The 17,831-nt window shown below is 41.8% G+C and overlaps 1 protein-coding gene across 2 annotated transcripts in view; it reads left to right on the forward strand.

The window, feature by feature from the left end:
• Jazf1 (JAZF zinc finger 1) overlaps positions 1–17,831 on the forward strand; it is a 328,106-nt gene that overhangs the window by 274,897 nt on the left and 35,378 nt on the right. For both annotated transcript variants that reach the window (XM_069996031.1, XM_069996030.1), the window contains exon 3: positions 1,203–1,399. In XM_069996031.1, the coding sequence (XP_069852132.1) occupies positions 1,203–1,399 (197 nt within the window). The remainder of the gene's footprint in view (positions 1–1,202; positions 1,400–17,831) is intronic.

The raw sequence follows: 17,831 nt of genomic DNA on the forward strand, positions 1-17,831 counted from the left end.
TGAGGAATTCAACCCAGGGCCTCATGCATGCAAGGCAAGCGCTCTACCACTGAGCCAACTTCCCAGCCCATAATATATATATATTTTTTTTTTGAGACAGTCTCTCTGTACAACCCAGGCTGACTTCCCTAGTGCTGGGACGACAGGCATGACCCACCACATCCAGCCTCGAAGAATAACTCCAAAGTTTCCAAAGTGAAACTAGCAGGAAATGTAGCCTTTCCTCGTCTAAAAAAATTTTTTTTAAAAATCAGAAAATAAACAGATCTTTGGTGATGACCTTCCTCTTTAATTTCCTTGATAAACCTCTCTGTCTCCTTGTACTGTTTTCATCCCAGCCTCTTGGCTCTGTGTGGGCAAATGTTCTGCATGTGTATTCCAAGGTGGGCTTGGCCACATGCAAGGCAATACCTTAAGTAGCTAAGAAAATACCTAAAATCCAAACCATAATATGAAATCTGGAGAAATTCAAGAATCACAGTGTTCTTGACGTTGTATATGTTAAATGTCAGTTAAGTGATTCAACCACTAAGGACTCTAAGCGGCGGAGAAAGGGACGCCCCCTCAGGAGTGGCAAAGGCCTTGAGAATGGGTGAGCAAGAGGACTTTGCAAGGGATCTTGGAAACGAAAGGCTTTGACATGTGGAAAGACCTATTATTATTCTGTGTGTAGAGGTTTTTCTGAGAGGAAGATTTATTTGTCTAAGGAAGAAATAGGCCCAACTTTGGGGAATCTTAAAAATAAACCAAGCTGGGCACTGCTAACTCACACCTGTAATGCTAGCTACTCAGATGGCTAAGATCTGAGGATGGCAGTTTGATGCCATCCCAGGCAGGAAAGTCTGTAAGACTTTTATCTCCAATTAACATCCAGAAAATCAAAAGTGCCACTGAGGCTCAAAGTGGTAGAGCACTAGCCTTGAAAGAAAGAGCTCAGAGATAGTACTCAGGCCCTGAGTTCAAGCCCCACAACCATGAAAGGAAGGAAGGAAGGAGGGAAGGAAGGAAGGAGGGAAGGAAAGAGGGAAGAAAAGAAGGGAAGGAAAGGAAGGAAAGGAAATGGTCAGGAAAGAAAGGAAAGAAAGAAAGCCAGCAGTTACCTAGGACAGCTGTCAGGAGATTTCAGATGTGTATCAGGTGTTCCCAGGGCTCCACAGACTGTGGAAATGCTCCAGGCTGCTGACCTGTGATTGTCGTTTCAGATTCATGACAGATGCTGCCCGCCGAGAGCAGGAGTCTCTGAAGAAGAAGATTCAGCCAAAGCTCTCACTGACCCTATCCAGCTCCGTGTCTCGAGGGAATGTGTCCACTCCACCACGCCATAGCAGTGGAAGCCTTACGCCCCCCGTGACCCCACCCATCACCCCCTCCTCTTCATTCCGCAGCAGCACTCCAACAGGTGAGTGGGAGGTAGAGAGGTGCTGGGGACAGAGGACAACAGCCTGGACCCTCCGCTGATCTCTGAAAAGTGTGTTGATCAGTTCACATATTCATTATTGAGGAACTAGTTAAAGATGATCAGTGTGTTTGTGCTGGTTGTATGGCTATCTGGAGGCCTTCCCATTATGCATGGATGAAGTGGCTGGTATGTTGGGCTTGCCCTATCAGATGATGGAGCTTATAAAACAAGACTGCCATGTGATGGTTATTGTTGAAGCCGAGTGGTGCCACATGGAGTCTATTCTCCCTAATTCTCCTTAGTTTACATAGTGAAATGATTAAGAACAAAACCACATTTGGAACGTCTCCTGGGCGCCAGACAACAGAGCTGTGGGAGTGGACGGGGGCCTGGGCTCTCTCTGTCCTGTACTTGCTGGAAGCAATGGGAATTAGAACTGAAAAATCAAAATATCAACTCAGTTACTCTAGAAAGTGCACTGGGCTTGTTACTGGGGCTTCCTGAATTCAAGCTACTCCCTATACTGATTCTCTAAGGTCACCCCAGTGTGGGAACAAACCAGAGTGAACCCTGGCTCTGAGCAGAACACACTCTGTGCTTTACATCAAGCATGTAAAAATGTGAAGCATCTTCTTGGTCCCGTCTAAGAAGCAGAGAATAGATTTTCCTTCCCCTTAGTAGGAGTATAGGTATTTGTCCAATAAATACACAAGTGAACCTAGCATTGCTGTCATGACTGTGTAGAGAGGAACTCAGTGACAGGAACACTCCAGGGAGACACTGCCCTGGGTAGAAAAGCTTCCTTGGGAAGATGGAGAAGAGTCAGTAAGTAAAGGGAGAAGGAGGAGCAGTGCAGTTGGAAAGGGGAAAAGAGGCATGCTCCAGCCAAGAGCACATGGCAAGGGGGCCGGTGTAAAAACTGCAGGTCGTAGAGCAGAACAAATGGTCAGGATGCTAGAGGAGGCTGCAGAGGTACAGGGCCTAGGGAATCATGGCCTTCATTAGTGATTTAGGTCAATTTCAAGAGTGAAGAGAAGCCACTTACCATCACAGCAGCATCTTCTGAGTATCCATCACCTCACCAACTAGAAGTAAAGCTGCCTTTCTCTTACAGCCTATGAATGTCTTTTTTAACCATCTCCCATCAGAGATGACCACTGTAGCATTTCTCAAAAAAATATGTTTCAGGGGCTGGGAAGGTGGCTCAGTGGTAGAGCGCTTGCCTTGCATGCATGAGGCCCTGGGTTCATCCTTAGCACCACATAAGCAAAAAGAAAAAAATCCAGAAGTGGCGCTGTGGTTCAAGTGGTAGAGCACTAGCCTTGAGCTGAAGAGCTGAGGGACAGCACCCAGGCCCAGAAGTCAGGCCCCACGACCAGACCCAAAAAACAAAACACAAGATGTTTCAGAATATTACTGTTAACAGTCAGGGTTATGGCACAAGTGGTAGAACACCTGCCTGTCTAGCAAGTGTAAGGCTCTTGTTCAACCTCAATAGCATCCAAAACAAACAACAACAAGAAAAAGCAGAGCTTTAATTTCAAAGGTGTGTATTAGGGTAAACATCTTCCTAATGAGTCCAGAATAGCCAGAATTCCCACCCGAGCTACTTTCTTTATTGGTGATGTCACCTTGAGCAAATCACTAATGCTCAAGGCACATGTGTAAAACGCTGTCTCCAGCCTGGAGCTCTGGGGAAGTGGTGGGAGAGAAGGGAGCTTTTAGGTTACAGCTTTTAGTTCCCCGATAGAGGATGGGACCAATCTCTTGCTCTTTTCTCTTTGGTGTCCTGGTCATGAGGTAAGCAGTTTTGCTATGCCATGCTCTCCATGATGTACCATTCCACCACCAGACGCATAAAAGCAATTGGTCCACCCATTCATGAAACCATGGACCAAAATAAACCTTTTATCTTTATAAAATAATTATCTCACATATTTGTTCCAATCACAGAAGGTTAACTTGCGCATCAATACTATCTGTACAGACTTTTGTGTAAGCATTAAATATCATGGCATAGTATGGTTTTCAACTCATTCTTTAGCAACAGATCAAGATCATTCTTCTAGAATACAAAATTCTGTATTGGTCCTTTAGCCATCTTTATATTTTATTTCCTGAAGACTGGCTTTCTATCATCTTTATGTGTAACATTTATTACAGAAATCTAAGGAATGAAAGAGAGAAAAACTTTGGGAGTGTAGTATAATGTTGCGATCCTCTTTTCTGGCTGTTTGTATAATATTTATTTACATGTAATATGAATCGTGGGGACAGTCTCCAATGAGGTGTGTTTCATACGTGAGGTAATATGACTCATTGATGTCCAACAGCAAATCAATAAGAACCAATTAGTAATGAATGCCTAAGAACTCTGTGAAAATCAGGACAGTTTAAAGTGAGAGTTTATTATTTTTCATGTAAGACTACTTGGAAGAAATGGAATCATTTCCTTTGCTTCAGACATAAAGAAATCTTTATGACACCTTGTCCATTTTAGCAATTTCCCACTGAAGGAATTAATTTATGTTGTGGCAAAGATGTATCATTTTCAGTCTGTCAGGGTCATTGATAAATTATTTGCTGCTTGAAGAACATTCCATGTAAACATCAAAAATTAGCAAGGGAAATGGTTTCTTAAGCCCCTAGCCTGAACAGTTCTGATTGTGTGCATTTTTCAGTGTTTGGAATGTTATTTTACCTGTAGTTAGAGAGATCAACTTACAGGACTGGACTAATGCGGTTCTAGTCACTCTTTGCCAGGTTATAAATAATATTCACATCCGTGCTCCCTACATTTAGTCTTCGAGGTTCCATATTCAAATGCATGCCTGAGTCAGAAGTAACAGTCACCTTGTACAAAAATTCATTTATAAAATATTCTTTAAGCTACATGTGCTCCAGGTACTGGTGGTTCACACCTGTAATCATAGCTATGTAGGAGGCTGATATCTGAGGATCACAGTTGAAAGCAGCCTGTGCAAGAATGCCTGTGAGACTCTTATCTCTAATTGACCACCAAAAAGCAGCAAATGGAGCTATGGCTCAAATGGTAGAGCACTAGCCTTGCGCACAAAAGCTCAAGGACATCACTTAATATAATTTTTTCCAAGTCTTTCCATTTCCTAACAAATGGGACAATGTCATTTTTTTCTGATGGAGGCATAAAATTCCATTGTGTATATATACCACATTTTCTTTTTTCTTTTTCTTTTATTTTTTTTGCCAGTCATGGGGCTTGAACTCTGGGTCTGGGCGCTGTCCCTCAGCTCTTCAGCTCAAGGCTAGGGTTCTACCACTGGAGCCACAGCGCCACTTCCGGCTTTTTCTGTTTATGTGGTGCTGAGGAATCGAACCCAGGGCCTCATGCTTGCAAGGCATGCACTCTACCGCTGAGCTAACTTCCCAGCCCCTATACCACATTTTCTTGATCCATTCATCTACTGAGGGGCATCTGGGTTGGTTCCATATCTTAGCTATGGTAAATAATGCTTCAATAAACATAGTTGTGCTGGTAGCTTTATTATATGGTCTTGTTTGTGATCATTATGGTAAATGCCCAAAAGTGAGATTGCTGGGTCATAGGGGAGCTCCATGTGGAGTCATTTGAGGAACCTCCATACTGCTTTCCAAAGTGGTTGAACAAGTTTACACTCCCACCAACAATGCAGTAGGGTTCCCTTCTGTCCACATCCCCTCCAGCATCTGTTGTTATTAGAGTTCTTGATTATAGCCATTCTAACTGGAGTGAGGTGTTATCTCATACATATTTATAAGATGATTTCTTTGTTGCTTTGTATGCCCCTCCCCCCACGGTATAACCCCTGTTATCACTGTATTTGATGTTGGTATACTTTGTAGAAGGGAAGGGAAAAAAACAAATTGTTCAAATAGGGATACAGGTGGACCCATTGCAACAATGTACAAGACATTATGTGGAAAAACGAACTTTACAACTTTGGCGGAGGTGGGGGGGGTGGAGATAGGGGGCGAGGGGGGGAATGGGAAGGGGAAACAAAGGAGGAGGCAACAATGCTTGACAAGAAATGTACTCATTACCTTGCCCATGTAATTGTAACCCCTCTGTACGGTATTTTGACCAAAAAAAAAGCTCAAGGACAGTGCCCAGACACTGAGTTCAAACCCCAAGACCAGCACCAATTTTTTTTTAAAGGATATACTTGAAGAGTAGACACATTTGGAGTCAGCTCTTAGAGTTTCAAGTACATCTTTTATGTGTGTGGGGGGGGGCAGGGAAGGGCGGTAAACTAGAATTTTAACTCTGGTCTCACACTTGATTGGCTTACTTGATCACAGCTGGTTCTCAACCACTTGAACCATGTCTCCAGCCCTGCATTTTGCTGGTTAATTGGAAATGGAGTCTTATGAATTCATGAACTGCCTGGGCAGGGTTCAATTTGTGATTCTTCATATATCTACCTCCTGAGTACGAGTGAGCCACCACTGCCTGATTCAATTATTTCATTCTTGGAATCTACATTTCTTTCTTTTTTTTTTTCTTACCACTCTTGTTTTCTTTTGATATAGTGAAAAGAAAATAAAGAATATGTTTACTTTTTAAAAGCTTGGAATAATTAAGCAAACCTTTCTGTAAAGGACCAGAAAGTTCATATTCAGTCTCTGCAGCCTATGAGATCTCTGTTTGGGGCTTTGCTTTTGTGGAATGAACACAGCCATAGCCACGAATGAACAGATAAGTGTAGTTTGCTCCATCATAAGGAAAAATTTTTGTTGGACTTTATTTACAAACCAGGCTAATGTGTCCCACAGTTTCATAGAGTTGTAGGATTTAAAGAAAAACATGGCCAGCGGATCTGAAAATAAAATGTTAGAACAATACCTACTGTATTATTTATTTATGTTTTTACTTTTTTTTGGTGATATTAGGGTTTGAATTCAAGGCTTTGAGCTTGTGCCACACCTTCAGCCCTTTTGTTCTGACATGTATGTGTGCGTGCGTGCATGCGTGCGTGCGTGCGTGCGTGCAGGTCCTGGGGCATGAACTTGGGGCCTAGGCACCGTTTCTGTGCTTTTCTGCTCAAGACTAGTACTCTACCACTTAAGCCCCAGCTGTACTTCCAGCTTTTTGTTGGTTAATTGGAAAAAGATTCTCACAGACTTTCCTGCTTGGATTGGACTGGCTTAAAACCACAATCCTCAGATCTCAGCCTCGTACCCAGCTCTTGGCTCTTTTTTTTTTTTTTTTTTTGTCATGGGGCTTGAACTCTGGACCTGGGAGTTGTCCCTGTGCTCTTCAGCTAAGGCGAGCGCTCTACCATTTGAGCTACAGCACCACTTCCGGCTCTGACTATTTTTGAGAGAGGGTCTTATATTGATGCTGAGGCTGGTCTGGACCATGATACTCATACTTACCCTTCCCACCATAACTGAAATGACAGACACTATTTACTGCCTTTTTTGTTGAGATGGACTCTCACAAACTCTTTTTCCCAGTCTGGCCTGGAACCATGATTTTTGTAATGTCCAACTAGCTTATATTACAGGCATGAGCTGTGGACACCCATCTCATTTATGTATTGTAATGTTGTGTTTGACTTTTATACCAGCCCCACAGAGATAACATCATTATCCTCACGCATACACAAAGGTGTGGCTCGTTGGTAAAGTCATGTGGTCGTCCCAGTGTGCTAACTCTGAGTTCATTATTACCACATTAATGTCTAAAATTCTGAATTAAACCTTCCACAGACTAGCTGCCCCAATGACTGATTAAAGTGGTGGCTCTCAATTCAAAAAACAAATAGGTGAGAAAGTACTGAAACTGTCTTGTTGTTCACCTTCATTCACAGGAGCCCCTCTTCCCACTGCACCATTCCCACAGCTGTCGTAACGGAAGAGCGTACCAGGCTAGTGTTTTCTCTAACAGTAAACGGACTCCAGAAAGCCAGCAGTTCACTATTCTTGTTTGCAAGCCAGTACTTCAATATTCTTGTTAAGTCGCTATCTTGAAATTGGCAGTGACAGGAGCATTTACAGTAATGAAATTGGCAAGCCTGAACTTCTCTGCTTCATTCTACCATTGTTTTCAGTATTTGTCAGCTTAATCTTAGTTTGCAGTTCAATGGTTCATGGTCTGAGTACAGGAATAAACCTAAAGTAACATAAACCTGTAAGTAAACAATAACCATTTCAAACAGTGGAGTGCCTGGCAGCAGCCCACAGCAGTGCCATGGGTCAGTACATAGAGGCATGTATTGTATTGTATTGTTCCGTGAAAACATCAGGTTGCAACACAGTATGCATAATCTGATCTCAATTTTAATCTTCATTTGAAACTCCCAAAAGTTAACCGTGGTTACCTTAATATGTCAAGCAGTGAAAGCTATGTTCTCCTTTCTCTTTTTTTCATAATTTCTAAAGTAAGTCTTTATTACAGTTTAAAAATCACAACAATTTGGCTTCATATATGTAATGTGAAGATATACCATTGCTGGCATAAAAGAATTGAATGGGTATCTTTTCTTCCCATTAATTTAATTAACCTTTCTCGGGAGAGGGCTGAGGTCATCCATCATGAGAGCAGGTTCTCTTAGTTATCAATGCCTTTAGCTTAAAGTAATTTCTTTTCTCCCTGCTTTATTTTCCAATTGAACTAGTAACTTTAAATCAAGCTGAATATTAAAATTACATGGAAAAAATTTAAACTCTCTTTGCCTGGGCTTCTCCCCAAGACTTATTCAGTTAGAAGATAAGAATTAGGTACTAGGAACTTTTCAGAATACTTTCCTATAGTGATTCAAATCTATAGTCAGGAAAGAAACCATTGTTTGAAAATGTGACCCAGCTAGCCAAGTACAGGTGGTTCACACCTGTAGGCTAATCCATGGGAGGATCATGGTTCAAGGCCAGTCCAGGCAGAAAATTTCGTGAAATGCACCTTCTCAACCTGTAACAAGGCACAATGGCATACACCTGTTGTTCCAAACAACTCAGAAGGCACAGATGAGAAAAATGGAGGTTCCAGGCTAGCCCAGACAGAAAAGTTCATGAAACTCCATCTCAGTGGAGGGAAGCTGGGTGTTATGGTGCACTACTGTTATCTCAGCAAGGATGGGAAACCTAAAATAGAGCAAGACCCTATCTTAAAAATAATCAGTGAAAAACAGGGTTGGAGCTGTGGCTCAGAGGTAGATCGCCTGCTTAACAAGTATGAGGTCCTGAATTCAAACCTCAGTTCCACACATACAAGTGACTCATCTACTTGATGTACAGGTGTTTCTAGTTTGGATAAATATATTTACAGTGGGTGGAGAAAGGTTACTTGGACTCCAGACATGAGCCCAGGGGGATTGAACTAATGCTCACATGTGTCTCAATGGGATAGCCATAGAGAGTACCGGCAGTGCTGCTCATTAGAATAGCATCATATACTCACTCCTGGAAAATCATTATGTTATATATTTTGGCACACTTGTGGGGGAAAATCCAAATGTTTAACCAGAGAAAAGCACCCAAGGAAATCAAACCTTTTTGTATATGTTTTCTTATTTAGATTATTCATATGTTTTAGTTTCTCTACTGTTTTCTTTTACTTCTTGTTCCTTATAGTGGGCTTTTTCACATTTATTTGTGGCTTCTCCAGTAAGGTCAAATTTATAAAGACTTTAAAAATTTTCAGGAGTTAGTGATATCCAACAAGTCATTTTTCAAAGGAATGTGTAAAGTATGGAATAACCACAGACTTAGAGAACATTGTGCATTTACAAGGTGGATCTGACTGCAACTTCAGTGGACTTTCCCTCCCCCATGCCTTTACTTTTACAACACAAAATAAAATGAAGCCAAAGAAAGGCAGACAACCACTGAGAGTGGGGAGGCAGGGGAACACAAGCTTAAACTATTGTACCTTCCCACACCCACCCCAGATAAGCAGATGCAATAAGAAGGCAGAGAAGGCCTATCCTATTGAACTGTGGAAAATGAGCAAAGTGAAATCTTTCCATCTGACTGAACCTTGTCATCTACCTTCATATTCCTGAGGCTGTAGTTTTTCTAATAGGTCTCCTGTCTACAAGGTGCCTAAGAAATAGCCTGTTACAGAAGCAGACTTTTTTCAAATGTTCCCCCTTGTAGCTGGAGAAAGAGAAAACATGCTCCAGTCTCTCTTGCATTGAATTCTAGGCCATTGAAAACCTTTCCTGGCCAAGGAGTCCATCTGCTCCATGTTCTTACACTGCTTCATTCTAATCTTTGTTCTTTCATTTGCTGCTGTTTGATTTGCTGGTAAAAAATAAAATAAAATAACTTTAGCTGGGCACTGGTGGCTCACACCTTTAATCTTAGCTGTTCAGGAAGCTGAGACCTGAGGATTATGGTTTGAAGCCAGCCCACAGGGAAAGCCCATGAGACTCTTATCTCCAATTAATCCCAGAAAAAGCTGGAAGTAGAGTTGTGATTCAGGTGGTAGAGAGCTAGCTTTGAGCAAAAGACGTTTAGGGATAGCGCCCAGACCCTGAGTTCAAGCCCCAAGACTGGTGCAGAAAGAAAAACAAATTTTTTTTTTTTTTGCCTGAGACACATGGTCTAGTCTTGTAACTAATTCTGCTTCTCCAACATCTGTGGCTTTTTTTTTTTTTTGGTGGGGGGATGGCAAGGAGGGGAGGGGCCATGTAATTGTAGAATATCAGCTTAGGGAATTGGTACTGCATTGACAGAAAGTAGTATGTGAAGCTAGAGTTTTCTGGGTGACCTCTGACACTGGGATCATGGAAGTCATAGGTGAGAGCCCTGACATCAGAGGAACCTCTATATACATCTTGATTCTGCTACTTGGGAGGCAGACAGCTTAAAACCATTTAAAGCTCCAGTTTCTCCACTCTATTGTGGCAGCAATGCCTACATCACTGAGGACAAGGGATTGAGGTCCAGGCCAGGAACTGCTGTGTATGTTAATATTCTTTGTACTTATAGGACATTGCCTTAGACAGGGCCTGCTCTGCTCCCAGATACCAGGCACTAGTAAACAAGCTTTCGGGTTCAGGAACCTCTGGCTGTCAGTGGCAGGCATGGTTGTTCTTGTCAGACTGGTTAGGGCTATATAGCACTTTCAAAACAAAGAGGACCTTTTTTTGCCTGTAACTGAATCCTGCCCTTTTGGGCAGACAGTATTTTACCAGCACTAGTTGTGTTTACTTTTGGTCTGCACAAACCTCAGAAAGGGCTTGGTTCCAGGAATGTGCAGTACAGGTGGCTTCTGCTAATGACCTGCTCTGGCATGGGCCCATTTTCATGTGAAGGAGGACTAGACTATTTTCTTGTCAGAATGAATATAAATTCTATGTCTAAAGAGTCTGTGAGACCAAAGGAAAATGTATACAAATTGAACTTTACCAAAACGAAGTAGGTTTGTATCCTTTCAAGGACAGTTGCCAACAAATTGAAAATGTGGGCAACTGAATAAGAGAAAGGATTTGCAAACTATATGTCTCATAAAGCTCTTATAACTATAGTATAGAAAGAATTCTTACAGCCCAAAGATGAAAAGACAACTCCATTTTAAAATGGGGGGAATGACACTTTATTATTATTATTATTACTATATTATTATTATAGGGGTATTTAAGATAACCCATTTTATAATGGGATGATAGAAGTAAAGATTTAGCAGGTTTGCAAATGTTTACATCTGTCATGTTGCCTTAGTAAAGGTCGCAGTGTCCCTTAATTGTGGGACACTGAGTTTTCTATGAGATACGCATGTGCACAGGCTCTGGTCCCCTCTCTTGTTAAAGTATGTACTCTCATAGACCAGTCAGAAGAGGAGGTTGCTTTGCCTCACTCACTTTGAGGTCCTTTTCTATTTGAGATTTCCCTTAAGATGTGGCACAACAGATATCACTCATAGGATTTATGTTGAAGTTAGAGAACCAAGATACGAGTCTGGGAAGGTGGCTCAGTGGTAGCAAGCACTCTACCTCAGCACCACATAAGCAAAAAGAAAAAAGCCGGAAGTGGCTCTGTGGCTCAAGTGGTAGAGCGCTAGCCTTGAGCTGAAGAGCTGAGGGACAGCACCCAGGCCCAGAGTTCAGGCCCCATGACCGGACCCAAAAAACTAAGATATTGCATCTGAAGATGCTAGGATCGTGTGAGTTATTTTCATGCTTATGTTTTTGTTTTTGTGTCAGTCCTGGGGCTTGAACTTAGTTAGGGTCTGGGAGATTTCTCTAAGTTTTTTGTTGTTGTTGTTTTTTGTTGTTGTTGTTCAGGCTAGTGCTCTACCACTTGAGCCACAGCTCCACTACCAGCTTCTTGGCTCATTACTTGGAGGTAAAAGTCTCATGGAATTTCCCTCCCAGGCCCTGGTTTCCAACCATGATCCTCAGATCTCAGCTATCTGAGTAGCTAGGATTACAGATACCAGCTCTTGCTCTCCATGTGAGTTTCTGAACACAGCAGCACTTAAATCTCCTGTCCTAACTGAAAAGAGAAGAAGACATCCTCAAAGCTGCTGCAGAGGAGAGGGATCAGCAGGTGTCATTGTCCCTCTTCCTACTTGAGGACATAAAGCTTCTGAGCAGTTCCACAACTTACTTACCTACAAGGAATGAAAACAAAGTACTGAGAAAAGTAGACACAGAGTACATATGAAGTTCAAGTATAGGGAAACACATGTATGGTGATAGGATGATAGAAATCAAATCAGAAGTTGACTTGGATAGAAACCATAGACAAGAGAACTTTCTGGAGTGATACTTGTAGTCTGTCTTGATTGGGATGTTGGCTAACCAAATGTATATATTTGTCAGACTTACCAAATTATATACTTAAGAGATATGCAGGGCTGGGAAGGTGGCTCAGTGGTAGAGCACTTGCCTTGCATGCATGAGGCCTTGGGTTCGATTCCTCAGCAACACATAAGCAGGAAAAAAAAGTCAGAAGTGGTGCTGTGCTCAAGTGGTAGAGTGCTAGCCTTGAGCTGAAGAGCTGAGGGACAGCGCCCAGGCCCAGAGTTCAGGCCCCACGACTGGACTCTCCCCCCCCCCCAAAAAAAGAGCTATGCATTTCACCATAGATAAATTTTACTCAAAAATATAAGTAGTTGAAAATGAACTATACAACTTGTGGGCGGAGATGGGAGGGAAAAATTGAGAGTTCAGGGAAAGGGTAACATTGTGCAAAAATAAATGTGCTATTTACCTGTCTTATATTAACTGTAGCCCCTCTGTACATCATCTTGATAATAACAATAAAAAATTATATATATATATATATATATATATATATATATATATATATATATATAAAGGTGGTAGCTCAGGCAGAAATGAGGAATAAGAGCCCTCAATTTCCACTGGCTCCTTGAATATAACATTTCCTTTGCCATACACAGTCAATTTAGGAACAAAGGAACTAAATATATGCAGTAGTTTGAGTGGTAAAATCTGTGGAATTTCCTCTCCATTGAAGACACCGTAAGCAGAATACATTATCATTGTTCTCATAGGAACATGAAGGAAGCAGTTAGCATGGACAAATAAAGCCATTGCAAAACCTTTTACATAAGGAGAGAGAAAGAGGAACATAGAAAAGATAAAAGCTAATTCCCAAACTCTGGCTTATGATCCAGTTAAGACTAAGTGAGTGACTGAAAGTGTTTCATAGGATATTAAAGCACTAGACCTTGCAATATCCAAAATATTTTTCTTCCTGTAAGATAACGAGCACTTTGTTATGTTGAGGATTTTACCAGAAAGAGAACTAAAGCTGCCAGTTTCAGCCCATGTCTGGCGCATGCTCTGAACCAAGTGAGCACAAGTTCCCCGGATGGCTGCCACAGCATAGGTTTATCCTCAGGATTAGTGCACAGTTACAGAAGGTGTCAATAATTTAAATTGTCATAAAAGTTTCTTGAGGCCTAACATTTTAACAGTGCTTTTCTGTGTTTTGTAATATTCATGCAAAATGATGCTCCCATACTTAACAGTTTATGTTTTTTTTATAAACTTAAATTTCATCTCTACTGTGAACTGTGCTCTTGTTTAAACAAACCCAATAAAAATAATATGCCCACTGTTAAGAATTCCCACTAGAAATCCCGGAGGTCTTTACAGGCACATTTCACCTAGAGCTGGAAACACAGTCAGAGCTTTGGCGCTAGATCCTGGTTGCTTTTTCTTATCTCAGCAGGGTTCTGTGTACTGGCCAGAAAAAAAAAATGGCAAGAAAGACCAGAAGATAAAGTTGTTTTAAAGGGTGCTTGCTACACACACCCCATCCCACCAAAATAATGTGATCTCACGGGTGCCAGCTTCCATCCATGCACACTTCCCAGTAAGTTTCCTCTGGAAGCAAGTACCAGCACTGAACAGGGAGTTAGAGAGCCAGCACAGTGGAATCTGGGGAAATAGTGTGGAGTCTACTGAAAATACAAATAAACAAGCAGACACTTGGTGCTCCCACACCTCCTTCCTGGATGGCGGGGATGTGGACTTAACACCTGATGGGTTGATTCACAGATCTGCCAGACATCTTTCCAAAGAACCACTTTTTCCTTCCTACACACCCCAACTGTCTAAAGCACAGCACATTAAAAATCAGGAAAGCCCTTTCATCTTTGTGGGTATCAAGGCAGCAAACCTATTTTAATGTCTTTTCCATGTGTGGCTTGAGTTTTAACAATAAAATGATCCCAGGCACACCCAGCTGCACAGCATTAAAGAAAGAATTGATGGGGTGGGGGGCGAGGGAGGGAGCTTAGCTAATTTTGTGTTGCTAAAAAGACAATTAAGGCACAGAATCTTGCTGCTCCTGTCTCAGGACTTTATTCAGACTCCTTGGAAATGCACTGAAAAGGACGTGGATTTGCCAAGAAAGGGGAAACTTGGGTGCCTGGAATTATTCGGTGACAGCACTTTTAGCACCTTACAGAGTTCCTTCTTAGACAATTGGGGACTGGTATTAATTTATGCTCTTCACTTATAAGTTGGGTTGATCTCATCAGATCCAAGAAGTACATTGTACCCCACTCTGCTCAGTGCATTTCATGTATAAGTTTAAAGCAAGCCCATTCTGGTTCTATTTGCAATGAAAATACCCATGTAAAATCAATGGAGAGAAACCGAAATTGCTTGGAGGGTCAACTATATGAACTTGACATTTGCTAATGCCATGATATACTGTGTTTTCTGCCTTTGTACCCCAACTATGGCGTTTCTATTTAAGGCAGCCAATCTGTGCCAAATGGTTATAGGCCCTAGAACAAGTCTCTCTTCAGGGAAATTGAACAATTTTCAATACAGTAAATAGTTGTTCCCTGCCATTGTCTACCAAGACATCTTTAGCCTAGAAGACTTGTATGTTTTTAAATTGATACATATTCCAACATTACCAAATTTTCAAATAACAAGAAAAATAAAGGTACAGCCTAGAGCTAGTGGCTCATGCCTATAATCCTAGCTACTCACGAGGCTGAGATCTGAGGATCATGGTTCAAAGCCAACCCTAGCAGAAAAGTCTATAAGACTCTTATCTCTAATTAACCACCAGAAAACCAGAAGTGGAGTTGTAGCACAAAGTGGTAAAGTGTTAGCTTGAGCAAAAATGCTCAGGAACAGTAACCAGGCCCTGAATTCAAGCTTCATGACCCCTGGCCAACAACAACAACAACAAAATGCATGGTGAAAATGGTGTTTTACATGTAAAAGAGCCCAAACTCACACAGAAAAAGCCCCGTGACCAACAAAAAAATTACAAAATAAACCTGCTTGTACTATTAATATGGTGCTTAAAAAATTTAAAAAGAAAAAATTATGGGCTGGGAAGGTGGCTCAGTGGTAGAGCGCTTGCCTTGCATGCCTGAGGCCCTGGGTTCGATTCCTCAGCACCACATAAGCAAAAAGAAAAAAAAAAGCCGGAAGTGGCACTGTGGCTCAAGTGGTAGAGTGCTAGCTTGAGCTGAAGAGCTGAGGGACAGTGCCCAGGCCCAGAGTTCAGGCTCCACGACTGGACCCAAAAAAAAAAAAAAAAGATTATCCTCTGAATGTTCAACTTGAAAGCTTATGCAGAATCGTGTGTGTGTGTGTGTGTGTGTGTGTGCGTGTGTGTGTGTGTGTGTGTGTGCGTGTGTGTGTGTGTGTGTGTGTGTGTGTGTGTGAGAGAGAGAGAGAGAGAGAGAGAGAGAGAGAGAGAGAGAGAGTGAGTTGTGAGGTTTGAACTCAGGGGGCCTGGTCACTGTCCTTGAGCTCTTTCACTCAAGGATAGCTCTCTATCACTTTGAGCCTCAATGCCACTTCCAGTTTTCTGGTAGTTAATTGGAGATAAAAGTCTCATAGAAACTTTTCTGCCTGGGCTGGCTTTGAACCGAAATCCTCAGATCTTAGCCTCCTGAGTAGCTAGGATTACAGGTGTGAACCACCAGCACCCAGCTTACATAGAATCTTAAATTCAGGGTGTATAGCTGTGGAAGTGGTGCTGTGGCTCAAGTGGTAGAGCTCCACCCAGCCTTGAGTTGAAGAGCTCAGGGACAGCGCCCAGGCCCAGAGTTCAAGCCCCACAACTGACAAAAAAAAAAAAAAAAGAGTCTCACAGTGTGTATAGCCCTGGACATGCCTGTGTGCTGGCTCCTCCTCGGGTCCTTTTTCCCAGGCAGAATTGTCTTCCAGTATTACCTGAGCTGAACACCAGAGCCCTAGTAGTTACAAGGACTGAGGCTGGGGAGGTAATTTAGAATGATGTTTTCAAGGTGCAGTTGTGATTCTACATCTTGAAGAGGTATCTTATTATATGGTCACTTTCTAATACTCCTCAAGCTGTAAACATTGTTGTCTTGAAAGTCTCCCTGAAATCCACCTCAGTGAAGCTAGTTTGGGTGGGCAATGCATTTCACTGCCACACAGAGGAAATAGTCTTTGGGAAAAGAAAAGAATTTAAGCCATTTGGTTTTTAGCACATCAGTATATAGAATTTATGGTATGTGTTACAGTTTACTGACAGGCTCATGCCTATAATCCTAACTACTTGGGAGGGTGAGATTTTAGCATCACAGTTGAAAGCCTGACCAGGCAGAAATGACCATGAGACTCTTAATCTCCAGTTAACCAGCAAAAAGCTAGAAGTAGAGGTGTGGCTCAAGTGGGCACATCAGCCTTGAACAAAAAAGCGAAGCAGAGACGTAAAGCCCTGAGTTAAAGCCAGTACCAGATGGTGGCTTCTCCACCACCTGAGGGCAGCTGTACGCCATCCAGAGGATTAGTTTTTCTTTTTCTTTCTTTCTTTTTTTTTAAACCAGTCCTGGGCTTGAACTCTGGGCCTGGGCACTGTCCCTCAGCTCTTCAGCTCAAGGCTAACACTCTACCATTTGAGCCACAACACCACTTCTGGCTTTTTCTGCTTATGTGGTACTGAGGAATCAAACCCAGGGCCTCATGCATGCAAGGCAGGCACTCTACCACTGAGCCACCTTCCCAGCCCAAGAGGATTGGTTTATCTTGGAGGGCATAAGCCCTTTTTGAACATTAAAATCGTAGCATTAAAATTATAATGTAATTACAAATGTAAATAATTCCATTTGTAATCAAAGTAAAATGAAATAATTTCTAGAATAACTATATAATAAATACATTCTCCAAAAATATAAGTTCATCTTTAGTCACTAATACTACAGGGTACTTGGCAAGTAATCGGTAAATTAAAAGCTTAGTAGAATGTAGTTAACACATACAAAAACAGCCTCCATATCCAGATCATGAGTTCCTCATCCATGTAGTAAACTAATCTTGGATTGAAAATCTTCAGGGAGGAGCTGGGAAGGTGGCTCAGTGGTAGAGTGCTTGCCAGACCCTCCCCCCCCCCAAAAAAACCCAAAAAACGAAAATCTTCAGAGAAAAAGCTGTACCTGTACTGAACGCTCTTTTTTTTTCTTGACACTATCCTGGAATTTACATTTCATTGGATATTACAGATCATCCAGAGATGATTCAATTTCACAGAGGAGGTGCAAAGGCTCTGTAGGTGGTATTGTTTTTAAAGGAGTTGGGCATCTGCAGATTTTAGTACCTAAGGAGGGGAGATGTTCTGAAACTAATCCTCTGTGGACACTGAGGGAGGATTGTAATCTGTAGAGCCTTGTTTTCTAGAATGAGTAATAAATATTCTAAAACAGATTTTTTTTCCTTCCTGTTTTACATTTCAACAAAGATCTATTACTTGGCATCATCAAAAGAAGAAGATATGCCAAGACTAGGAAGCTCATCCTTTCCTACGTAGGAGACCTTTAGCTAATGTTATAAACCTAGCAGACTGATGACACTGTCATCTGAATTCTGTCAAGCAAATCAGGAAAACTGAAATGTGAGTTATGCTATATATAAACTTGAAAGTAGCTCCATCTTCGTGGTAACAGTCCTCTTAAAAATAGCCTGTGTCCTACTAGCATTTGTTTACTTTGTGTTTT

Source organism: Dipodomys merriami, unplaced genomic scaffold (genome assembly GCF_024711535.1).
Source record: "Dipodomys merriami isolate MVZ:Mamm:240054 unplaced genomic scaffold, mDipMer1.0.p SCAF_5, whole genome shotgun sequence".
NCBI classification, from domain to species: Eukaryota; Metazoa; Chordata; class Mammalia; order Rodentia; family Heteromyidae; genus Dipodomys; species Dipodomys merriami.